The sequence below is a fragment of the Myotis nattereri genome (genome assembly GCF_964212035.1).
Source record: "Myotis nattereri genome assembly, chromosome: 4".
NCBI lineage: Eukaryota > Metazoa > Chordata > Mammalia > Chiroptera > Vespertilionidae > Myotis > Myotis nattereri.
In genome coordinates this window covers 88,654,962-88,681,372 of record NC_138079.1, presented here as the reverse complement: position 1 = coordinate 88,681,372, position 26,411 = coordinate 88,654,962, and the positions used below count along the sequence as shown (strand labels likewise).

Genomic DNA, 26,411 nt, shown 5'->3' with positions numbered 1-26,411 from the left:
GACTGTCAGCTGATTTCTCAACAGAAACTTTGCAGGCCAGAAGGGAGTGGCAAGAAATATTCAAAGTGATGAATACCAAGAACCTACAACCAAGATTACTTTATCCAGCAAAGCTATCATTCAGAATTGAAGGTCAGATAAAGAGCTTCACAGATAAGGAAAAGCTAAAGGAGTTCATCACCACCAAATCAGGATTATATGAAATGCTGAAAGGTATCCTTTAAGAAGAGGAAGAGGAAGAAAAAGGTAAAGATACAAATTATGAACAACAAATATGCATCTATCAACAAGTGAATCTAAGAATCAAGTGAATAAATAATCCGATGAACAGAATGAACTGGTGATTATAATAGAATGAGGGACATAAAAAGGGAATGGACTGACTATTCTTGGGGGGGAAAGGGGTGTCGGAGATGCGGGAAGAGACTGGACAAAAATTGTGCACCTATGGATGAGGACAGTGGGTGGGGAGTGATTGCGGATGGTAGGGCGGGAACTGGGAGGAGGGGAGATATGGGGGGAAAAAAGAGGAACAAATGTAATAATCTGAACAATAAAGATTTAATTAAAAAAAAAATCTAGAGCAATTCAAAATTGTTCTAAGAAATATATTTTCTGTGAATGACTGTAAAAGAAGGCAGAAATAATTTTTACAAAGGGTATATGACATTATTTTTTCAATTATAGTTTACTACTTTCAATATTGTTTTGTATTAGTTTCAGGTATACAGCACAGTGGTTTAGATAATCATATACTCTACAAAGTATTCCCTCGAGTATTTCCAGAACCCACTTGGCACCATACATAGTTACTGCAATATTATTGATATTGACTATACATCCCGAAGACTATTTTGTAACTACCAATTTGTACTTCTAAATCCCTTTATCTTTTACACCCAGGCCCCCGACACTGCTTCCCTCTGGCAACCACTGGTCTGCTCTCTATCTATGTGCCTATTTCTATTTTATTCATTTACCTTGTTCTTTAGATTCCACAGAGCATACAAAATTTTTTGGAACTTAATTTTAACCACTCTCTCCAAAATTCATTTTGTATATAAAAAGCTTCTGCCTCTCAGCTTTCCATTCTTCTGAAAAGTGAGAGGGAAGTGGTGTAACAGCAGCTCAGGGTGTCATAAGAACTAATGTATCCATTCTGTAACACTGTAAATAATAGATATAAAGAAGGAACTTCTACTTTTTTATTGCCTTAGCTATCATACCCAGAAATAATTTTTGCTGAGACATTTTTTAGACCATCACCTCTCCATGGAGCAGTAGGTGTTGTCTCCAAGCCATGTTCCAGATATTGCCTAAGCTCGCCGGCATGCTTCACGAGCAGCCTGAGCAATCGCAAGGTGGCCATCACGATCACATCATCAGTGCTCTGCTCTACTCTGTGACTTAAATGTAGCCTTGGATCATCTTCATCTAAAGGAATCTAGGGCAAAAGACAAATGGAAGAAATAAATAATTCAGAATACTGTTTTTGTCTATTAGAAAAAAATTTTGCTAAAAGAGAAGACTGTGTGACCTACCTGACCAGCATTGAGTTTAAGGAAAGTAAAATATGCACTGCAAGACAATTTGTATAGGCTGAAGATTCTATCCACAACTTTCCTCCACACTTTAATAACTCCTTCTGTTGCATTTTCATCAAGTTCTGACAGCCATGGGCAGCTTGATATTAACTGACGCCAGATAACATCAACCATGTCATCTTCCTCATTATCTTCACTTTCTGTTATCTGAAGTGTTATATCTTCATCCTAAATAAAAATTGGGCATAAAATGCTATTTATAATACAAATTGAAAAGGGAGAAAGGTACCTGATTTTCCTGTTAAATGAAAATATTTTTCTCATTATGAAAGACCAAACTACTCCATATTTAGCATTATATAGGCTAAATGTCAATATGCTTCTCCTTATGGTATATTAATGTAGCTAAGAAGATATAAGCATCTCTCAAAGATTAAAGACTGATTTTTAAACTTTAAATGTTCTACGTTACAATATAATATTCTGCCTGCAGAAAAGAAAACAATCTGTTCAAAAGGCTGAAGGTACACAGAATAAAGTCACAACAGACCTTACTCCCTACAGTACTGTGCACGCACATAACACAGGCATTGGCAGACAATGATATCTGCTAAAGTCTAGGCAGGAGTGGGGAATCTTTTTTCTACCAATGGCCATTTGAATATTTATAACATCATTCTCGGGTCATACAAAATTATCAACTTAAAAATCAGCCTGCTATATTTGGTCAAACATTTAACTCATCCCCAATGCCTTGGCAGGGCAAGACCAAATGATTTTGCGGGCCTGATGTGGCATGCAAGCCGGACATTCCCCACCACTAGTCTAGAGTAAGAACAGAATCAATAAAATCCAAACTTTTAAAGTCTGCAACTAAATACTTAATAGTCATAACATAACTTTTGAGGGGGGAGGGAGGTAGATCCTACAGATAATCTAGTCCACTGGTTTTCAACTCTGGCTATATATTAAAATCACCTAGTAAGCTTATTACACATGCACACATGTGCATACACACACTCCATCCAGAATATCTGGGGTGGGGCTCAGGCACCAGCATATTTTAAAAGCTGCCAAGCCTATGTTAAGACCCTAATTTCTGATCAGAACTGCATTTCAAGAGTAATCTACTTTACATAAAATGAATTTCACCCTTTTTAAACAGGACCCTAAGGAATTGACTTGATTTCTCAAGAAATCAGAAAGCTATTAACTCACTTTCATCTTAAAAACCAAAGATTTATTTGAAACAAAACAACACTGAATCAACTATATGTAATCAACCTCAAAACGAGTGAATTAGAACAGTGACCTTGACACTATTTCCCCCAAACACTGTATCATGTTTCCTTGCCTGAATCCCTGCTGGCCGACACACAGCCTGACCAAGAATAGCATATATTCTCTCTTTTTCTTCTTCAGTTATAGTGTCTGGAAGCAGATTTTGAACTTCAGATTTTTCTCTAGGCAGCAGACGAACACCTTCTCCCTGACTATAAAAATAAACAAGTAATCGGTATTTCAGCTACTAAAACTTCACCATGTCAGCAGACATTTTAAACCTCTATTTTGCAATGCATTAAATAAATTACACATTTCAACATACATACCTGGCATTGTCAACCACCTTTCTGCCCCACCTATAAGCCCAACTAGCCAAGGCTGCCCAAGATTTGGCTACTTCAGGTGCCTGTACCGAAGATAGGTGATACAACTGTCCCAAAATGAAGTCAGGTTCTCCAACTCCAATATGTACTGCCATGAAGGAAAAAAAATAATGAAAGCAATCAGCAATGTTACATTCATAGATCTCTCTCTTTTTTTTTTAACCACTAAAACCAATAAGTTCCACAATACTGTAGAACATAATTTGATAAAGCATTTATTTGTATTATTTTTTTAAAAGGCTAATATGTTGAGATGAATTACTCAGCTTCGCAAGTAAGCTTAAATTATAAGCCTGTAACCTGGCTGGTATGGCTCACAGTGGTTGAGCATTGACTTATGAACTAGGAGGTCATGGTTCAATTCCCAGTCAGGGCACGTGCCTGGGTTGCAGGTTGCAGATTGCAGGCTCGATCCCCAGTAGTAGGCAAGTAGGAGGCAACTGATCAATGATTCTTTCTCATGATTGATGTTTCTATCTCCTCTCCCTTCCTCTCTTTGGAATCAATAAAAATACATTATTTTTAAAATCCCACCAAAATTATAACCCTGTAAAAAATGTTCATGTCTTTCATGATGCTGAACTTGAACACCTTAAACAGTTCAGGTGTCAGATACGTTGTAGAATGTCTTGCATTCTGGATTTGAATGGCTATTTTCTAATGATTAGATTCCGCTTAAACATTTTGGCAAATGAATATAAAGGTGATGAGTATACAATCTCATTCAGAGATTCATGAGGTGAGTATCTTTTTCTGTAAGTAAAATTACGTTTATTTTTATAAATAAAAAATTCATTATACAAACAACACTTTTAAACAGTGTTAGCTGTCATTATCCACTTTAAGTGAAGTATGAAGTGTCTGCAACAGTTAACGTGAATAGTTCTATCTCTCTAGAACCTTCATGCAACTTCTTTACATTCCTCAACTCCCCCAAATTCTCAACACTATTTCAAGAATATAAGTGAGATGAATACCTTTATTCCCAGTTTAAAAGTAAAAATATCGTCTGCTCTAGTGTCATTTGCCAATATGAAGATTTATAAAAAAATATCCCTTATGAATATCAAGACCCTATAAAACACACATTATAAATATAATACTATTGTTAAGTAATTAAGATCCTAGGCTTTACAGCAACAAAATGAAAGTACATTCTCATGTTCAGCAAAGAGGTTAATTACCTCCGAATCTGTAAAAACTGGACAATGGTACCACTCAAATGTTGAATGAATTAACTATCCTATCTGTCTTGTACCTTTCTGTTACTAACACTAGTGTCAGGATGTAAAACTTGAATCTTTCTGTAATCTCTGTGCTCCACCAGTCAAGGGGACCACAAACTACTATTTTATATCTTTTTTTACTTCTTCTTGTGTGACAAAAATTTTTAGTTATCTGGGGCAGAATCTGATTGCCAGTAAAAACATTTAAGTCCATAAAAGCACTGTGAATTGGGAAGGTGGGAAGTATGGCCTGGGGGGGCAGAGTTCAATGACTTCCATAGCGGCATTAGATATTAAAGAAATGTGTTTTAGTTACTTCCAGGTAATATATTAAATTTCCAGAGACACTTTTTGTGGCCAATTACAGTCAGCGTAACATTGTAAACTTTATTGATTTTAGAGAGAGAGGGAGGAAGATAGAGACAGAAAAATCGATCAGCTACCTCCTGCATACCTACTATTGGGGATCGAGCCCACAAACCGAGGATGTGCCCTGACCGGGAATCAAACTGGTAACCTCTTGGTTCATGGGTCAACCCTCAACCACCGAACCACACAGGCTGGGCCACTAACACTGTAAACTTTAAAACAGGGGGCACAATAACTTTTAAAATTAACATTTTAAAGCTAGTAAGAGAAAGAAATCCTACCTGTAGATTCACTCTCAATCCGAGGATACTCTTCATCCAGTGTATTAACTGATGACAGTTCTATTAGAGTGAGTATGTTTTTAGACAAAGTAGAAAGACCTGTAAAGTTCTGCTGTTGCTGAGCTCTGTAAACCTGTTTTAGCTGCCCTGAAATTTCTTTCCATTCTGCCTGGATCCATTTAGCCAGTGTCAGAATTGACTTGGCAACTGCATATTCAGCTTTGGCAGACTTGCAAAAAGATATGGCACAGGAACTCAACATTTCCATTGCGTGTGTTGACTGGCCTATAGAACACCAAAAAACAAGCCCTTAGAAGCCTTCAAAGCAAACAATGGAAATTTGGGGGTAAATGAACTTTTAAAAACATGTAAATTCAATCATAACTAATAATCTCTTAAAGCAGGCCTTATTTTAATAACCAGTAACAAAATTACTTCTTTTAAAAGTACTAAATTATAGAGATAAGTCAATACACATAAATTCTTATTTAGGACTAAAATGTTCTGCAACAGCTGGGGGGGAAAAAATTAACATTTCTGCTACTAACACCATACATAGTAGTTGTGTTAGATACCACTATCATATGTATTTACCATAATTCATTTTTACTAACCTGCTGTATGTAGCAATTTGGTTTTTTCAATGTCAAGTTCAGGCCCCCATTTTTCATCCACTTGACCTTGAGTTGACAGTTTTTTAAAATGCTGGACTAAATCCTGTGCAGTGGTGGTCTTTCCCAGATGAACTTCACTACACTGTGCCAGCAGTCTTGTTGCAAGTGACACATTCCCCCGTTTTCTAGCAAATTTTGCTGCTGTTAGACCTAATTCCATGAGATGGCTTCTAATTGGAACTGTTTGTTCTGGAGAGAAGAAAACATTTTATTAGTCCCTGATTGGTCTAGTCCCAGATTTCACTGAAACACAACCAAAAAATTCTTCCCCAACTCTTGCCTTCATAAATAACAAAAACTCATTTTTTTCCACCTTCTTTAAATCTCTAGCAGTCAGCATAGTGCTTGGCATACAACAAACAATAAACACTTGTTGAAATTAACATACACAACAAAGTAGACAAAAGTAAAAACCATTCCCTATAAGAAATTCAGTCTTTTAATTTCTGAAATTTTTAAGTAAAGAACCTAGGCCAAAGGGTGGGGAATGAGGGTAAGGCCAGACCATCCCTCCTTCCTGTATAAGTACCCCCTGCCATTCTCTCCTGGTTTATTCCTACCTTCCTGAAGAATCCTTCTCCTCCATTACCCATCCATTCAAGTTGGTGTTCTTCAGGTCGGTCCTAAGGCATTCTCCCCTTCAGTCTACAAACTCTCCCTGAACAATAGTACCTGCTCCTGTGGCTTCAATTACCTTACCAATGGTGATGACTCTTGAATCTTTATCCCTAGCCATACCAGACATCTCAGTTCCAACAGCTTACCAGCAGCTACAATCAGGTTTTTCAAAGGCATGTTAACTTAACTCAAGTGAAATCCATTTTCCATCTTCAAACTTTTTACTTACTTCTCCTGTTTTCCCTTTCTCAAGGAAAGGCACATGATCAACCTGACTACTTGAGCAGGTCCCGGAAATCATCTTAAATTTTACTTTCAATCCTCCTATCACATCTGCTTTTTTCTGTCCCTAATGCCACTACCTTTGGTTACCTTTGGAAAGGACTTCAGCCAAACTGGTACCTTTGCCCCCAGTCTTACCTTCTTCTAATCCATTCTCCAACGTGCAACTGAAGCAATCTTACACAGACGAAGTTTGAACGCTTCCCTTCCCTTTGATGGCCTCCCACTGCCCTTTTGACAAAGCCAAAACTCCTGAATGTGGCATTTAAGGCACTGATGCTTTGCATTCCATAGCAATCTCAACCTCATCCAGCTTCATCTCTCCCCTTTCTCCCTTAGGCAAATTAGGTCGCCTAAGCATCTTTCATTAATACAACCATTGCATTACTGACTTTTTCCAGCTTTAAAACATGTTCAATAAGAAAAGGATAGAAAAGGAGATATTTAGAGTCCTATTATATGCCATGCTCTGTGCGAGGGCTTTTATATGCCTTGTCTCATCTCCTATAAATTCTTACAAAGAATCACATCAGTGGGGCAATCACTATCACCAAAAAAGAAAGTGACTCAGAAGTTGAGTGACTTGCCCTAAGGTCCCCAATTTACAAATGCTGGGCTAAAGATCCAAACCCAGGTCTCTATGACATTAAGGGTATGAGTCACACTTACCAATAATCACCCTGCAATGCAAGTGCATATCCCAGCATTAGCATAGTTGAAATTTAACATTCAGATTTACTCAGTAATCCCAGCTACGACATTTCCAACTAAAATTCAACAGATTTCTGGCAAGTTTTCCATTTTAGAGCAATAAAGGAAAATTATTGTCATCCCTTTAACATGATAGACATTCTTTCTTAGAAATGACACATTTTTCTACCTATTCCTTTGGAGTGTTTAAATTTAACATTTATAGTGTATTATATCTGATAAAGAATCTATACCCCAAACACATAAACAAGTCTTATGACTATTAGAAATTGACCAGATCTAAACACTTTACAGAATATAAGATATACAATGGCCACTGTGCAAATAAAAAGATACTCAACATCACTAATCATCAGGAAAATGTAAATACCACAAGATACTACTATATACACACTCCAGGGACTAAAATTAAAGACTGACAACCCCAACAATGCAATGCCAGAGGAATGCAATATGTACAACCAGTTTATAAGAATCTGCCAAACTATTTTGAAAGTAAAACCATATGACCCAACAACCCTACTCCTAGACATTTACAAGAAAAATACAAATACATGTCCACCCAAAGACTTGTACATGAAATTCACAGCAGCTTGGTACATAGTAGCCCAATTTTGAGAACTCAAACATCCATTAAAGGGTCAACAGATAAACAAATTGTGGTATATCCATACAATGGATTCTACTCAACAACAGGAAGGACCACACTGATACTTGTACTATGCGTGACCCTTAAAAATAAAATACTAAGCAAGCAAGTCAGACACAAGAGAGCATATTTTATGATTCCATTTATATAAAGCTTTAGTAAAGACAGGACTAGTCTATAGTGATAGAAAGCAAATCAGTGGTTGCCTGGGATGGGCAGATGGGAGAGATAACTGGAAAAGACATAAAGAAACCTTTTGGAGTAGATAAATGTTCTATATTTTTATTTTATTGGTGTTTACACAGGTGAGGATGTGTTAAAAGTCAAAGAACTATACACTTATAATGTGTAAATTATATCTCAATAAATCTATTTCTTAAATAAACCTAGTTACCTTTTATTTTCTCCAACAACTGACTCTGGTACATGGTATATCTTAATGCCTGCATCCACGGCCTCACATCATGTTGTTTACATGAACGCAAAGCTTCACTGAAGAGTGGAATAAGACAGTCCTGCCAGGGAAAAACCAAAACTCCTTAATGGAAATAGGCTCCTTACATGTTTGTAGACTGAGTTTAGTTACACCCCGGTAGGACAGCTACCTCAGCTCTACTTCAGGTTTATATACATTAAACTCTCCTCTTTCTTCATTTTATCTTCTAATCACAGGAGGAAAAGACACTCTAAGAGAAAACTTTGTTTTACCCCCCAAAAAAATTGTTTTTCAGAATGTAAATCCAACTTATCAATATACTTATCAATAAAGTACACAATTTTTATAAAAAATAAACAGCATATTTACTGTAAAGCAGAGGCTAAATTACAGAAACATATAAAACTATTTCTTCATAAACACATTTTCAAAGATTATAATTCCTTTGGGAAGAGCTTATCTCTGACTAAACTTTAACCTATCTGGGAAAAGGAGAGAATGTCTTCATTTTAGTCAAATCTAAAGTTTATATAATCTGCCCAAGGAAGATATGTTTATGTACACTAACATCTTGTCCAAAAAGAAAAAGAAAAAAATTAAGCAATTAGCATCCTTGAGATTATGTATCTTAGGTTCTTCGATCTGCCTTACACACTTCTCAAATTAAGATCTGCCTGAAAATGGCATTTCAGATTTCTGTATTTGCTAGCTTGTCCAAACAAAACCCACAAATGCTATTTAAATTGAAAAATAGTCTTTGCTCTACACGAGTGCCTATTGATGACTGAAAGAATATCCTGGTAAAGATATACACACCTCTGTAGAAAGTCTGTTAGAAACTGTGTTCTCCAAAGCAAAAGAGCAATACAGCTGTAAGGTACTCAGAACTGGAAGAGATTGGGAGACTGTCAAAGTAGAAAGTCTCAGTGGTCCAATAGCTATACGTGAGGTTTGCTTCAAGTACTTTACCATGTTTCTGAAACAAAATATTTATTATTAATTAATTAATGAGATGTCTCAACTTGTAACCACTAAAGGGCATAAAGCAGTTTGATAAGATGCTTCCATATTGGCATCCAAAGTGAGGAAAGGAAGAGGATCTGGCCCGCTCTTTAGTAAAATGATATAAGCAAGTCAGGGCATTTGCTTCTGGGGGGAGGGGGAGTTATATTTTATTTACTGTCAACTTCAGTGTATATTGGCAAGTGGCATTCACATATACAACTTCTACAACGAAATGAAGGTATCACAACTAGCACTGTAGTGCTCTGTTAACTGCCTCACCCCACCAGAGTACATACATTTGTTGTGAATTATCTATCTATATAAAAGCCTAAGCAACTGTCACAACCAAAACAACCAGACAACAGAAAAGGCTGCGTGGGGCAACCAGGTGGTGTGGGGGGGCAGTGAGGGGCGATCAGGCAGGCAGGCAGGCAGGTGAGCGGTTAGGAGCCAGCAGTCCCGGATTGGAGAGGGTGCAGGGTGGGCTAAGGGGACCCGCCCTGCCCCGTCCCGCGCGCACAAATTCCGTGCACCGGGCCTCTAGCGCATATGTAATGCACATTCACCTCCTTAGGATTCCACTTACTCAGTGACAGGCTGCCACTTCTGATCTTGCTCTAGGTGGTTTAAAGCAGTTGCCAAACAAACAGAGCTTCTTAACAACTGAACTTCAATGGCTTTCTGGAGTTCCCTTGGATCTGGACTCAACATGTTAGGAAGCAGTTTTTTCATATCTACATAAGTTAAATAGATTCCATTAAAAGTTAATTCACTTTTAATGTACAAATAATAAGATATTTTGACAGTGTTAAGAAATTATCAATTAATACCTCCTTTCATATTAGTTTCAAACAACTAAATACTATTTTTGATACCTATGAAAATTATTCTTTATATAAAATTTTAATTTAGAACTCCCCCAAATGAGTTCATTTCAAGGCTTAGAAATCAGTACATCACTATTCATAGGGGTTAATCTAGAGCTACTTTGGCAAATCTTACTGAATCTAGCAAATCAATGCTACCACACAAATTACTCAATACTATAGTATACATTATACAAAATTTTTCAGTTGTGATAAAAAACTTAATTAATGAACCACATCAAGATGTCAAGCACAAAATATATTTAGTTTAAACACTACTCATGCTTTTTCAAGCAAATTGGCTAGGTAAATTTCAAAGTATTACTTTTTAAAGTTTGCTTAATTTTAAACTATTTATTTGCCAAATAAACAGAACAGTCCTAAATTTTAAGCTGATTTGCATGGAACTCTGCCCCAAAGTTCATAAACAATAACTTCCCAGATTTCCCAGTAAAATCCTAAAAGCCAAACATTTTGAGCAACTTGTGAATAAAAGTTATCTCAAATACCTATTTTTTCTTTTGATCCTCCAGCAAGTAGATTGATATTTTCTCCTGGTAACAGTTCTAATTGCTCAGTACATTCAACAAATTCTCCAGACTCAAAACTGCTTAGTGATCTGTAATTAAAATATAGGTTAGCTTGTATTACACCCTATCCAGCCTGTGGAACCATTAAAAAATTTTTTCTAAAAAAATACAGCAAAATTACTCAGCATTCTTTTGATGAAGCTCTTTCCACAGAGGCCACCATTTTATTTTTATTTTGAAGATGTGACTACCATCTTAATTAGCACTAAAATTGGACTGGCAAACCGGAAAGTCACAGCTTTAGATATTACGCAGTTTAGCATGCTCACCCCTCCATGTCGCCTTCCTCTTTTTGCATGCGCCTATTTTCATTGAAGCCCCTCCAACAAACTGGCAGTGGACTTCTGCAGGGCAACTTTAACATCTAGTTCTCCCCAAGCTATCACCAGACATCCTATAGGGCCTCACCCATCATCTAAAGCCCAGGACCCTGTAGGTCTCTACTATTTCAATCTTATATCCTAGTCCTGCCTTCATTCACTGCTGACACCCCTCCCCCGTCCCTTTCTACCTTTCCTATGCTTCATTGAATCTGTTTTCTCTTCTTTTAAGGAAGTCTTCCTTTCCATCTCCTTCCCTTACCTGAAAATGGTGAACCCTCTGAAACATCCTCCTATAGTCCTGGAGCATCAATGCCAAGATGAGAGGCCTCACCTTCTAGCTCCTCACTGCTACTTTCAGAGCCCTGACCCTGTTCCCATTCCTATTGTAGCTGCTCTCTAACCAAGATGACTTAGTTTCTTAATCTCTTCTCTGTGAATCACTCATCTTTTCCTATCCCCCTCACTGTGTTGCTTCCCTTACATCTCAGCCTGAATCCAGCACTGCAAATAGACATCACTTGACTGTACCTGCTTCTACCTTAATAAGCCACACACCTGGCTCAACGTAATCACCAGCCTCTCAGGTGAGCCGTATGGCTGATGAACTGTCAAAACACTTACCCTTCTGCCACTACAGGGTCTAAGTCTTCTCCAGTGGCAAGTTCCGCCTATGCCCACTATACTCTACAATGCCCTCACACTTTCAGCTAATGACTGGCTTCTTAGGAAAATAAAAAAAAGAAGGAACAAAAACCACAAGCTTTAATTTCCTCTAACCTTACCCAACCTACCATCTACTCCCAAAACTATCTGTATCTAACTTTAACTGATTACCTTAAGGCACAGAAAAGGTGGGGTTCAGTTACTCCTTTAATCAACGTTCTTTACCCTGTTTCTTCAACCTCTGCTTTCTAGTGTCTCCTCGCCCTTTGTCTAAAAGAACACTTAATCTCACCAATCATATCCTATCTAATAATAGACAAACATGGTAACTGACCGTACCTTCGCTATGCCTCCCATTGGCTAATCAGCACAATATGCAAATTAACCAACAAAGATGGCGGCTAATTTGCATACTGCAGGCAGGGCAGGACAGCGCCATCTCGCCTGCGCCTGCGCCTGCCCTGCCGCCATCCGGGCCTGCTATCTGCGACCCGGGGAGGCGGGGCAGGCACTGAGGGATTGGACCTGCCATCTGCCACCTGGGGAGCGGGCCTAAGCCAGCAAGTGGTTATCACCCAAGGGGTCCCAGACTATGAGAGGGCACAAGTGGGGCTAAGAGACACCCCCCTACACTCCCTCCCGTACACAAATTTTTGTGCACCGGGCCTCTAGTATTTAAAATAAACACATAATATTCTACTTCAGCCACAGCTTCTTCCACTAGACTTCAAGAAAAACTCACTACTGCTCTAGCCAGTTTGGCTCAGTGGATAGAGCATCGGCCCACAGACTAAAGGGTCCCGGTTTCAATTCAGGTCAAGGGCACGTACCTTGGTTGCAGGTTTCCCGGTCCTGGTCAGGGTGCATGCATGCAAAAGGCAACCAATTGATGTATCTCTCTCACATCGATATTTCTCTCTGTCTCTCCCTCACCTTTCTACTTTCTCTAAAAACCAATGGAAAAATATCCTCGGGTGAGGATTAACAACAAAAAAAAAGGAAGAAAAACTCACTACCCAATTAACCTACCTAATGCTTTTCACTTTCAAATTTCTCCACCAACAGTATTCAACCTGGCTGTTTCTCCTTCTCTCTCTACAAAACTCTTCTTGCTTGCATCCTGGAGCTTCTGACAAGGCTGACTATTCCACTCTGGCTCTCATCTCCCACACTTCCTTTCTCAATGTCCTTGTGTTCTCTTTAATGGCTCCTTCCACATCCCTTAACAGATGCTCAAAAGGATTCTGAGCCCTCTTGGCACACTTTCATTTTTACTCACTCTTCTCCAGAGCTTTACCTGTGGTTGGTGGTTTATAAGGGCTCCAGAGTATAGAGTCATGCCCTTAATTATTACCTATATGCTCACGATCCCCACATCTCTCTCTAGCTTAGATTTTCCTCCTTAGTTCCAAATCCAATTCTTAACTGCATACTTAATCTCATCTGCATGTTTCACAAACACTTTTCTTAAACATGCCTCATTGTTCTTTGTGCGTTCCTACTTCAATAGTATGTTTTCTCCTCCCTCTACTTTTAAGGCCACAAATTAATGGTCTATATGCTATCCTTGCCCCCACATCTCCTGTCTCTTTACAACACAGCAGAGTGAACCACTAACACAGATCATAACATGCCATTCCTGTTCAAATTCCACCATACGATTTTTTTTTAGCTCATTAGGGGTCAAAGTCCTTTTCACACATTTCTTTTTATTACTAATTTTTACTTGGTTATTTGTTTTTATTAACCTTTCAAAAATGTATTTATAGCTCACATTTATGTCAATGTTTAATATTAGAAGGGTTTTGGGTCTTGACTTAGAAGTTTGATGCTTTTGTGATAGGAACTTAACTTTATTTATATTAATCCTATATAATAAAAGCCTAATACGCTAAGTGTTTGGTCGTCTGTTCAAACAATCAGTGTAATATGTTAATGATATACTAAGGCAGCTCAACCGCTCACTACGACGTGCACTGACCACCAGCGGGTAGACACTCCGACTGGTAGGTTAGCTTGCTGCTGGGGTCTGGCTAATCAGGACTGAGTGAAATGGGCCAGACACGCCCTGAACCCCTCCCATGGTCCCTCCCCAGCTGGCCAATCTCCCATGTCCCTCCCAGCCCCAACTGTGCACCAGGCCTCTAGTTAGCCTATAATAAAATTAGTTTCCTTACATGTTATTTCACTTCACTTAAAAGCCAATTTCCAAGAACCTATCAATGATATCAGTGAGGATTTACTGTATTCATATCTAATTTAGAAACAAAGCCATCAAATGTGATCCTTTCTAAAGCAGTGACAAATTTATCTTTATAATAGTCCCTTATTCATGGTTTCACTTTTTTAAAAAATATATATATTTTTTATTGATTTCAGAGAGGAAGGGAGAGGGAGAGACAGACAGAAACATCAATGAGAGAGAATCATTGATTGGTTGCCTCCTCCATGCCCCCCTACTGGGGATCGAGCCTGCAACCCAGGGACGTGCCTTTGACTGGAATCGAACCCAGGACCCTTTAGTCTGCAGGCAGACGCTCTATCCGCTGAGTCAAACCAGCTAGGACACAGTTTCACTTACCCACGGTCAACAGTGGTCCGAAAATGTTAAAAGGAAAATTACAGAAATAAACTATTCATGAGTTTTAAATTGTACACTGTTCTGAGCAGCATGATGAAATCTCACACCATCCCACTTGGGACGGGAATCATCCCTTTGTCCAGATATCCACATGTATACACTACCTGCCCATGTATACTTAGTAGCCATCTAAGTTATCAGTAAGTTATCAGATGAGAGACAAGAGTCATATCATATTCACATAACCTTTATTACAATATATTATTATAACTGTTCTATTTGATTATTAGTTATTGTTGTTAAGCTCTTACTCTGCTTAATTTATCTTTATCATTGGTTATGTATGTATAGGAAAAAGTACGTACACGGTTTGGTAATATCTGCAGTTTCAGGCATTTACTGGGGGTCTTGGAAAGTATCCCCTATGGATAAGGTGGGAGGCGGGGGGACTACTCTATATTCAGTTTTATTTTAGAATAGGAATAGGCTGAGAATCATACCAAGTAACTGTTTCAACAATTATGAGTCTGTTTTCGCATAGCATGAATGCCCTCCTCACTTGAATAGGCTCTGAGAATCACACCAAATAACTGTTTCAACAATTATGAGTCTGTTTTCGCATAGCATGAATGCCCTCCTCACTTCTAATGTTGGTTTCTCACTATAGTCGTTTTTAGAATGCAGCATTAGAGCTACAACCATCTTGCAATAATAGATATGACCAATTTCAACATTTTTCTGCCACAGAGGAAGCCTTTAAAGTTACTGAAAATTTGTTTAATGGGGTTAAGTATCATAATTTACAACTGAAAAAAAATCCTTACTTTATATAGTTGAAATCCGCTTTTAGGTTGAGAGAAGTACTGCTGGTACTCTTTTTCAAGTCGTGGATAGCATTCTGCCATTCCTGTACAGCAGCCCAATCAGCAATTGAAATGTAACACTCACATGCTTTATTTCCCAAATAATTTATAACCTCAGGGGAAGAGTCAGGTGGTTTGGACAACAAAGATTTCCTGGAGTCACCTGAGTGAAAGTATTTATAATACATATAGAGAGATCCAGAGCAGTTATGAATATATCAGAGTGCAGAAATTTAAAAGCATGCAGTAAGATCATCAGTATAAGTTATTTGATGACTACTTTTATTTAAATGTTTGAATACTCACCGTTTAGAGAATGTTTCGGGCTGGCGCTATTTCGCCCGGCATTGGCCAATGTAAGAACAGATTTGTCGAAACTGGAGATGCAGCAATCAACCCCTGTCATGGCACACAGATGCTCCTGGTACTCCACAGAGGCCTTTTCAAACCTTCAATGCAAATTGAGACAGCCTTATTTTTAAATTATCCACATATTCATTTCCATAAAAACTTGAAAGAATGAATCACTCAATAAACTGAGCTAGATAATTAGTTGATTATTTTGCGTGGGGCGTGCAAAAAATTAGATCTCTTCCTCCCAACAACTGAAAATAAATTACATTGTTAAATGTTGAAAAAAAGATAGCAAAAAATAACAGAAAATATTTGGATAAATATCTGATCTCAATGTGTGCAAAGGCTAATAGAAAAAGAAATACAAGAAAAGAATCCATAAAGTAACAGATCTAATGGCATAATAACCTGAAACTTTTGGGTATAAAAAACCCCCACCATAAACACTAAAAGCAAATTACAAGTCAAGAAATTATATAGCATCAATAATCTTGGTGTATATTAAAATTTCACAGATCAATAAAGAAAAAAATGAGAGGCCATGAAAACTTAATCTGGGTTTTCAAAAATCACAAATGATCAATATAGCACACAGAGATAAGGTTTACTATTAACCATTAATAAAGCAATGTAGCCAGGGCAGTGTGGGTCAGTGGTTGAGAGTCCACCCATGAACCAGGAGGTCACAGTTCGAGGGCACATGCCTGGGTTGTGGACTCGAATCCCAGTAGGGGGCAGGCAATGATTCTCTCTCATCACTGATGTCTCCCCCCCGCCACCCACTTCCTCTCTGAAATCAATAAAAAATATATTTTTTAATTAAAAAAAATAAAGCAATGTAAAATAAAACAAATATTTTCAATGATGATGGTGACCGGGTTCTTGTTTCTCGGTGACACTCAGTGTTCACAAAGGTGAAGATAAGGTATTCTCTACTGTTAGGGATTTAAATTGGAATAAACTTTTCTGTAGGGTAACTTAGTATATATCATAGCCTTTCTTCTAGTAAATCAGCTTGTAGAAATGAATTCAAAGAAAATAACCACAACTATGAGCAAATAGCTAAATGCCAAGGTGTATTAAGAAGGTGTAGTAATGCTCTAACTGGTTTGGCTCAGTGGATAGAGCATCGGCCTGCGGACTGAAAGGTCCCAGGTTCGATTCCGGTCAAGGGCATGTACCTTGGTTGCGGGCACATCCCCAGTAGGGGGTGTGCAGGAGGCAGCTGATCGATGTTTCTAACTCTCTATCCCTCTCCCTTCCTCTCTGTAAAAAGTCAATAAAATATATTAATAACAAAAAAAAAGACCACTGGAAAACACATATATAATTGCATATTGTTTATTTTTTTTAAATATATTTTATTGATTTCTTACAGAGAGGAAGGGAGAGGGATAGAGAGTTAGAAACATCGATGAGAGAGAAACATCGATCAGCTGCCTCCTGCACACCACCTACTGGGGATGTGCCCGCAACCAAAGTACATGCCCTTGACCGGAATCGAACCTGGGACCTTTCAATCCGCAGGCCGATGCTCTATCCACTGAGCCAAACCGGTTAGGGCTAATTACATATTGTTTAAAAAAAAAAAAAAGAAAGAAGAAGAAGAAGAAGGTGTAGTAAAGTCCTAGTTGGTTTGGCTCAGTGGACAGAGCATCAGTCTGTGGACTGAAGGGTCCTGGGTTCGATTCCAGTCTAAGGCACATGCCAGAGTTGCGGGCTCGATCCTCAGTAGGGGGCGTGCAGGAGGCAGCCAATCAATGATTCTTTCCATCATTGATGTTTCCATCTCTCTCTCCTTCTCCCTTCCTCTCTGAAATCAATAAAAATATATTTTTTAAAAAAATGAAGGTGTAGTAAAAAAACAAACAACAGAAACAACCTTATTGCCCAACAACAGGGATGTTAAATTCGGGTATATTCACATATAAATATAACTGTGATGTTAAAAATCATATTGTAGAATATTTTAACATGGCAAAGTACTTTTTAAAATATTGCTCAGTGGAAAAAGCAAAAACATGTGGCCAGCAAAAACACTGCTATTTCTGTGTAAAGAGGTGAGAAAACGACATGAAAAGATAAAAGAACAAAAAGGCATATACTCGAAAACTACAGTTACCATTAGGAGATGGAATTATGAACAGTTCTTTTATTTTTTTTCCTACATTTTACAGATTTGATAAAACTTACATCAATGTACACAGATTATGGTACATTCTCATTTATCTAGAGAAATCGAATGAGTCTGAATGTTAAGTGTACAGGGCTAATAAGCAATTACTCCAGCCATAAAGGATAGTTTGTACCAGACTGATGTGAAAGGTTATTAATTAAGGATCAAGTTCAAAAGTATTTATAAACCAAATAATTGGCAGATCTTGTTTTAAGGAAGAATTCTTATTAATTCACAAATAAGAAAGACACTTAATTTTGCTACTACAGACAGAATGAAGATGTGTCCTAGTAAAATGATTTATAAGCAAGTTCCAACTGCTAAAATTGATCAAAGTTGTTTTAGCATTTAAATACAATGTTAGCCAGTAATACAAATGATTTAAACATAAAGAAATTCTATCACCCATTTCCTTCCTCCCAACTTACCTCCCTTCAGCCTGTTGGGCCACTGAGTTAATCCAAAGAAGATTTTTCCCAACAATGGAAGATGACCATACAGCAATTCCCTGTATTGCTTCAGGACAATGAAGTTCACACAGTGCTTCTACCACCATCATGATGGTAACTTCCAATTCATTCCCCTGAAAATGGCACTCAGAAAAATTAAACTCAGGAATCAATACCATTAAATTCAAAATCTCTTCTAAATTTACAACTACTGGTCATAATCAAAGCCTATTTAAGGTCAAATGTACTTAATTATTTTAACAACCATGATATTACAATATTTAGGGTATAATTCTTAAAATTTAATATATAATGTAGCTACAAAAGGTGACTGACAGAACCTTAATAGTACATGGGTGTTAATCTTTACAAAATAAAAAGTTCCCCAATGTTTAAACTATGGCGTCTGTAGGAGTAACACATGAAGTAAATAAAAGCCAAATTAAATGTAAACATGAATTAAAAGATGATTAATTTCATGTCTCTGAATATTACCTGACATTACCTTCATTAGCAAACATTTGTTATATTTGGATCCCACTTATTGAGCCCACTTAAAACCCAGCACTTTTCCCATATATTGCAATATTATTATTATATATACTTCTGCATACAATACAATTTACATATACTTTTCTACGCATTATACTATTATCATTATAACTTATAAAAATCATTTCTTCTATAGACAAATTTCTTAGAATTAATTATCTTTAATGTTCCAACCTTATGTATAAGTAATGCATATTTTGACATGTTCTAAGTCTAAAATATGAATAAGTGACTTTGGAAGTTACTGCTTTTATGAAACATTAGATCAAAAACTTTGAAAATGAATAAAAGTGTTCATTTATTTTACCCATGGATTAATTAAATAATAGCAAAGGAATTAAACCCAAGTTTTTCTATCCAACAGATTTAAAATTAACTCCAAACACACCACTTTACCTGAGATAGATTTGTCTTCATTTCTGAAAGCAAGTCAAAGCCATGTCTCACTGTCACAGCAGGCTGACCTGCCAACAATCCAACTCTCATGATGGAGAGTCGAATCCGAGTCAGCCAGTCTTGACAAGTTTGACGATTGGTATAGAAAAAAGTTCTAATGACCTTTAGAATAAAAAGAAAACAGGTTCAAATTATAGGTTCAAATGTCTCACACATACATACAACAAATATATAAGTCTACTGTGAAGTCGGCTCTACACACCACCACCAGGTTTAACCATGAAACTGCTACAGAGCAACACTTAGCCCACTGAAACCAACCTTGGGAGGGGATGTTAGTGCATTAGCACATCCCTCATATGCATTATACATTAACTTCTCCAAATTTTCCAAATACTGCAGAAGAAGAACAAGTCTAAGCTGGTTGCTACTGTGGCCTTCATCATTGTCTGCAGTTGTCCACTGACTAACATCTTGATCAGGATTTAATGTGTGAGCCGCGAGACTTCTAATGATACCTAAAAGCAAAGACAACATTCCATATTTAAAAGAAATCTTTAAAAAGTGCAGAAGTACTTGGAGATAATTTCACAAATTCACATTTATCAAGTTTCCTCTGTATAGCCATCATTTAAAAACAAAACTCTCACTATAAAACAATTTTCATTTTGGGGGAAAAGTGTTTTCTCCATACAAATCCCTTAACTGTTTTTAAAAATATATTTTTATTGATTTCAGAGAGGAAGGGAGAGGGAGAGATAGAAACATCAATGATGAGAGAGAACCATTGATCGGCTGCCTCCTGCACATCCCCAACTGGGGATCGAGCCCACAACCGGGGCATGTGCCCTTGACTGGAATCAGGACTCTTCAGACAACAGACCGACACTCTATCCACTGAGCCAAACCAGCCAGGGCAAATCTCTTAAATTTTTAAACAAAAACAGACAACCATGTTGTTGCCAACACAATTATTCAATGAAAGCTTATTCTAACAAAATAGTCTAAAAAATAAACTTAAAAGGAAAAATATCATACTCTCAAATTTTTGTTTTAACAAAGACAAATTTCTTAATATAAGGCTTGAAAGTATTTACATCACAATGTTTGCCAAAGAACTAGTCAATTACCTTCAATTGTCTGGAAGGTATCTTGAGCTCTGCCCAGTGGGGTTCTCAACTTAGAAAGGACAGTGAACTGTGCTGCTTCCCAAATAGCCCACTGCCAAAGGACGGCATCTGTCTTTAGAAGATTGCGGGGAATTGTTGATTGGTCACGCTTATCCAGTCTCTGGCAGCTATAGAACAATCTTTCTAACCAATTGTCCTTCCTGGGAAAAGTAGTTTCATATTTAACAGACAATGACAACTTCATTTTAATAATAATAAAATTACAAGGGGAATGGAAGTAGGGAACTACAATTTTTCCTAATCCAAAAAGGCAAAAACTGCAAGTTTGAGAAGCATTATACCCCCACCTCTTATTTTGCAGAGGTCTGTTACAGTCAAAACAGGATGGAGGTATGGTATGGATGGATGATTAGGGTAAAAGGCTCAAAGACAACCTGGTTATCAGGCTAAAACATTCTCTCCAACTAAGCATCTCCAGAATGTCTATTCCCCCAGACCCTGCTCAAAGCACTGATGACAAGTTTAGATCAGTTTACTGTCAACCACATTTCATCTCTCAATTTCAAAGGCCATTTTTCTTTATCCAGATGCTAATTTCAAAGCAATGGTTCCTACTGAAAACTAAAATAATCCATTTTATAATATCATTTTCTATACCACTCCTGACATTTTCTCCTTAAAAGTAGGCATAGGGCCAAGATATTCAAGTATATGTTACTTTCCCCAGTTAAAGAGTCAAAGAAATATCTCACCCTGTTCTATGAGAGTTCCCATATAAAATAAAACTAATAACATCAGAGAAATCTTGCGGGTGGAATGTATTACTCGGTGCTTTACTCATGTGACTTCTCAATGCTAAAGAAATTTCTTGAATTTCGGTGTGATTGTTATTGCTGTAAACAGAAAATAAAGTCACTGTCATGAAAAATGTTTAGTTAAAAGGTTAGTACATACTATAAATGGGCCATCTCTTTGACAACTAAATTTGTAAGTAAAAAAATAAAACTGAGGCTTTAAAACACAAAATGCTATTACAACTATTAAATTTCTGGTACTTAAACATCCCAAATTAACTTAATCAAAACAATAAGCGATCGCAGTTTAGTTTTTTTCAAGTAACTGAAATACTAAGAAACACATTTTGGCACTACATGAATTACTCTACACTAATTATCGTGAGCTTATCTCTCTTCAATCACTGAGAAGGGCCATACAAGATATGACATTAATTCACTAATAGGTGACTTATCTTTTCCTAAACTATGTTAGGCAGTAAAAACATAGTGGAATGTCTTTGCCCCAACAAAACTGTTATACCTCAGGACAACATCTAAAGGAATTGACTTCAACAGCTTTCCAAATGCTTGTCGAATGCGAGTCCCACTGTGGACTAGCTGAACACGGCAAACATCAACACACCTATGAAAAAATGAAACAGATGATACAGGTGTGGCAATATTTCCAAGTTACTAGGGCTAGGGTCAAAAGATAGCATCTTTAGTCCATACCTCTGTAAAAGATCATCCGGCAAAGAAGAGGACAACGCGTGGAGACTGCTGCATGCTTGCAGACAGATATTCACATCTTCGACAAGAGCTATTAAAAATTAAAAGATAGTTATTTTCAGCTTGCCAAAAGAATTTCTATGCCAGTATATCATAATTTTCTGACATTCAACAAACAGTGAGGGCGTACTATGGAGTAGGCTCTGCCCCTGCCTAGAATTCTCACTGGCACTAACGTTTGAGAAAATGATAGTTCAACAAAATCCACTTACTAGTAAAGTGGCTAGTCTTTACCCAAATGTTTTTCTGAGGAAAATTTCAAAAGTTCATGAAACATAACATCACATAAGTTTTAAAATGTGACAACTACTTAAACACCTAAAATTACTTATTTTTGACATATTAAGAATGAAGAAAAAAAAATTATACATCGCTCACTAAAATAGGGATTATACATTTCAGGACATGGAAGTACTAAATGACTATCTTTCTCCCATTACCAATGATCCCTTGTTAAGTGTTGACAAAATTAAAAGAAGCACAGAAACTTACTGTTGGCTAAAAGGCCTTTGCAAAATTTATGGAAAGATGGAAGAGAGAATAAAGGTGCATATGTTTCAGACTTCTTCATTAAAACAGCCACTTCCAAAGCCCAAGTCATTAACAGTTTCCTGAAATACAAAATATACAGTGATATTACATTATGAAAGACAAAATCAATGTTAAATATCTCCTCTTCTTACATTAGTTTTATTTTGTGTTTTTTAAAAATATCTCAAGCAACAGGAAACAGAAGTTAAAACTTTAGAAATCCCTTTGTCAAAAATTGCATGCCTTTAAAAAATCTAAATATATTTATCCATAAAATGTTGGGGTTCACATAATTCTTTTGAAAAAGAATAAGAAATCCCAGATTAAACAATAATACCAAATTTTGAAGTGCTTCATAATGAAGAAGTTGCTCTATCTCAACTCAAAATTTTCATTCCTTACTCTGAAATCATGAAGTCAAATTAATAAAAAGTGCCCTAGCCGGTTTGGCTCAAGGGGCTAGAGCGCCGGCCTGCAGACTGAAGGGTCCTGGGTTCAGTTCCTGGTCAGAGCACATGCCCAGGTTGCAGGCCTCAATCCCCAGTAGGGGGGCATGCAGAAGGCAGCCCATCAATGATTCTCTGTCATCATTGATGTTTTTTTCTCTCTCTCCCCCCCCTCTGAAATTCATAAAAATATATTTTAAAAAAATAAGTAAAAAGTTAGAAGTGTTAACATAAAATATTACTCGGTTACCTTGTGTCCTGGTTAAGATTATCTTTCTTAAGCAATATTCCCAGGAGATTTAATATAATTGAGAAATGTTTCTTTGTAGCTGTAGTTACAGTACTAATCACGGCTCCATCAAACAAAGACGGGGATGACGAACTAAGACTACTAGATATAAAGTGATCGTGCCTGGAAGACAAAGTTCGGATCATCTTTTCATCTCTAAATTTTTTTTTAAACAAGCAATTCCAAAGTTAAATCAGCACATATTTTTTTAAAACTGTACTTTAAAGGGCCTATCTAGCCCTTTAAAAAATTTTTCTTCTTAAGAATATTTGTACATACAGTACCTGGTACAATGAGAATACAAAGTGTAAAGCACTGCATACTGAATGGCAGGGAAGTGAACAGCCAGGTCATCATGCACAATCATCAGATTCTTACTCAGGAGTGCAAAGACAGTTGGAGACAGCGCCCACATCTGATGATGTACAAAAGAAAGTGTTTGACTCATTGAATACATGTACCAAGGTAAATATGTCTATACATATTATAAAATTAAAATGACATTTAAATTTGGAAACAATCTAATACACTCAAGAAGGGGTTAGCAAACACCTTTTGTGAAGATAAGAGAGTAAACATCTTAGACTCTGGGGCCATATGACACTTCCATTGCAAAGTCCAACCCTTCAATTCTGCCAATGGAGTAAGAAGACATACATAGACAAAACAAATGAGTGGCTGTGTTTCAACAGAACTTTCTTTACAAAAACAGGTGTTTGGTGATAGTTGCATTCTGCAAATATACTATAATTCACTGACTTGAAATTTTAAATGGAAATTGTATGGTATGTAAATTATGCTTCAATAAAGATTTTTTTTACAAAGAGGAAACAATTGGCCCATGGGCTGTAGTTTATCGATCCTGGCCTAAACAAAGCCCTCTGTACCCTTTACTGTAATACACTGGATTTCCTCAATTTTTCATATATTGCAAATGGCAAAATGCCCTGTCCACTGAGAAAAAACATACTGCCACCCTAAGCGTTTTACATGCTAAAATGCTCCATTCCACCTGACTGCTCTATCCCCTTCTCCTTGTTCCCAGAGAGCAGGACATAAACCTCCTCAAATCTGTATACAATGTGAATTACACAACAAATTTTTAAAGTGTAAAGAAAGGAAGAGTCTACTGCAGCCTTCCAACATAAGCCATAACTGGCAGTGAGGGAAGGAATAGCTATGGAAGGATAGAGATGAGGCAATCTGACCTAACAATATGAACAGCATGCAAGTATAAACATCCAAATCTTGATTTTTTTCCCCTTCCTTCTCTTAGAAAGCATATCTTAGTTATATGCCATTACTCTTTATTAGAAATAATGTTTTTCAATCCTGCAAGGTCCACTAGAAAAAATCTATAAACTGTAGCAATAATTACAAAGAAACAACAGGGTCACTTCACATTACTAAAAGGAAAGAAACTGTTATTCTTTCTCCAAAGAAATCATATATATTCCTAAAAAGTAGCCAAAAAGTGAGGCCATATGTAAGCACTGATTTTAGTCAAGAGGGGGAGAAAAGTACCAAGGGAAGAAAGGGCTGCACACAAAAGAACTATATAAATTTGAGCTGTGGAAAATGTTGACAACTTTTCTATAAGCATGTTAAAGTAAATGGGAGAAATTCATAAAAAAAGTTTTCTATGAAATATAACAAATATTTTAGAAATCTTATCAAGAAGTTGTCAAGGAAAGGAAGGAGAGAGAGAGAGCTAAAAATATGGCAAAAAAATATTCCTGTTAATTTAAATTATTCAGGCATGTCCTAAATATGGCCATTTGTTCCATAGGGATTCTGTAGATGCACTGACATGACAGTAAATGAAATTCATAAATATGCAATAAGAAGAGAATTCAATGTAGATAAACAAAGTGATTACAAGTAGAGACTCACCCCAATAAGTGAATTTTTGGCATTTCCAATTGTAGTCAGGGCACTGAGGTCAAATATAACTACAAATTTTGCATTGTCTACATTGAATACATGATTCTTAAAAGCCTCGTGCTTTATTTCAGAACAGGCATCAGGAAGTTGTAGACTATGTAGCAGATTGTTTAGGGCACAAGTCATTTCTCCCAAAATTAATTTATAGGCAGTCTCCAAAACAGGAATATTCTTCAGGCTGAGCACTGCTTGATAAACAGCATGGGCTGCAGCAACAACCTGAAAAAGAGAATTCAGGAAAGTAACGATTCAACGGAAAACAAATCTTCTATAATTATATAGAAAATAAATTACTATCCACACATGGTGATGATGCAAATCAATTTAAGATTGGTAAATTTACTATACAGAACACTAAAGATCTTAATTTCAAAAAAACCAACCTTTTGGGAACCTACACACTTCAGTAAGTTTCTTTGTAATAAGTCTTTACTATACAGAAAGGAAATTCTAAATTAAAACTGGCCATATGAAATTTCTTAAAAGGACATTTTAAAAAAAAACAGCCAGTGTCAAAGCACATATACAAACAGAATTTATTAAGACTGGTTTCACTACATCTACTTAGAAAGTCTATAGTGGTTTAGATATGGAGTCAATTGAGAAAGTAATAATGGAGTTTTACGTATATTATACACAATAGTTCTCAACCAATTTAATGAAAATCTAAAAAGAATATCTGGCAATCATTCATCAAGGTATATAGCACTGTAATCTACAAATACCAAGTTAAAACAATCATTATAATCACTATATTCTAAATCAAATATTTGTCAATTCATTTATATAGCCTATAAACAAGATTAACCAAACTCTTTAATGACCTAAATTAAAAAGAGTAATTATGAACGTATTACTTACCTCTTTTTCTTTATGATAACGCAAAAACAGTAGTTTGGATGATGGTACAAACAATTTTTCTACAAATGATGATGGTAGTTTTGTATTTATCTGTTCAACAATCTAAGTGAATAAAATAAAAAGAAACGAGCTATCAAGTCACAAAATGACATTGAGGAACCTTAAATGCATACTGTTAAATGAAAGGAGCCAATCTGAAAAGGTTATATACTATATGATTCCAACTCTGTAGATGACAAAACCCTGCAGACAGTAAAAATGTCAGTGGTTGTTGGGGTCTTAAGAGGAAGGAAGAAGAGAGGAGTAGGTGGAGCACATGGGATTTTTTAGAGCAGTGAAACTATTCTATATGATATTATAATGGTAAATA

General features: G+C 36.7%; 1 protein-coding gene across 2 annotated transcripts in view; it reads right to left on the bottom strand.

Moving 5' to 3' along the window:
- The window catches only part of SMG1 (SMG1 nonsense mediated mRNA decay associated PI3K related kinase), a 109,289-nt gene that overhangs the window by 35,661 nt on the left and 47,217 nt on the right, over positions 1-26,411 (bottom strand). For both annotated transcript variants that reach the window (XM_081089851.1, XM_081089852.1), the window contains exons 12-35: positions 26,042-26,143; positions 25,130-25,399; positions 23,521-23,651; positions 23,198-23,359; positions 22,463-22,581; positions 21,914-22,001; positions 21,723-21,824; positions 21,158-21,298; positions 20,406-20,605; positions 19,597-19,793; positions 19,276-19,437; positions 18,307-18,461; positions 15,655-15,797; positions 15,310-15,511; positions 10,838-10,947; positions 10,049-10,196; positions 9,274-9,433; positions 8,416-8,536; positions 5,702-5,950; positions 5,088-5,372; positions 3,155-3,299; positions 2,899-3,037; positions 1,542-1,772; positions 1,267-1,444 (exon numbers count right to left, since the gene is read on the bottom strand). In XM_081089851.1, the coding sequence (XP_080945977.1) occupies positions 1,267-1,444; positions 1,542-1,772; positions 2,899-3,037; positions 3,155-3,299; positions 5,088-5,372; positions 5,702-5,950; positions 8,416-8,536; positions 9,274-9,433; positions 10,049-10,196; positions 10,838-10,947; positions 15,310-15,511; positions 15,655-15,797; positions 18,307-18,461; positions 19,276-19,437; positions 19,597-19,793; positions 20,406-20,605; positions 21,158-21,298; positions 21,723-21,824; positions 21,914-22,001; positions 22,463-22,581; positions 23,198-23,359; positions 23,521-23,651; positions 25,130-25,399; positions 26,042-26,143 (3,940 nt within the window). The remainder of the gene's footprint in view (positions 1-1,266; positions 1,445-1,541; positions 1,773-2,898; positions 3,038-3,154; positions 3,300-5,087; positions 5,373-5,701; positions 5,951-8,415; positions 8,537-9,273; positions 9,434-10,048; positions 10,197-10,837; positions 10,948-15,309; positions 15,512-15,654; positions 15,798-18,306; positions 18,462-19,275; positions 19,438-19,596; positions 19,794-20,405; positions 20,606-21,157; positions 21,299-21,722; positions 21,825-21,913; positions 22,002-22,462; positions 22,582-23,197; positions 23,360-23,520; positions 23,652-25,129; positions 25,400-26,041; positions 26,144-26,411) is intronic.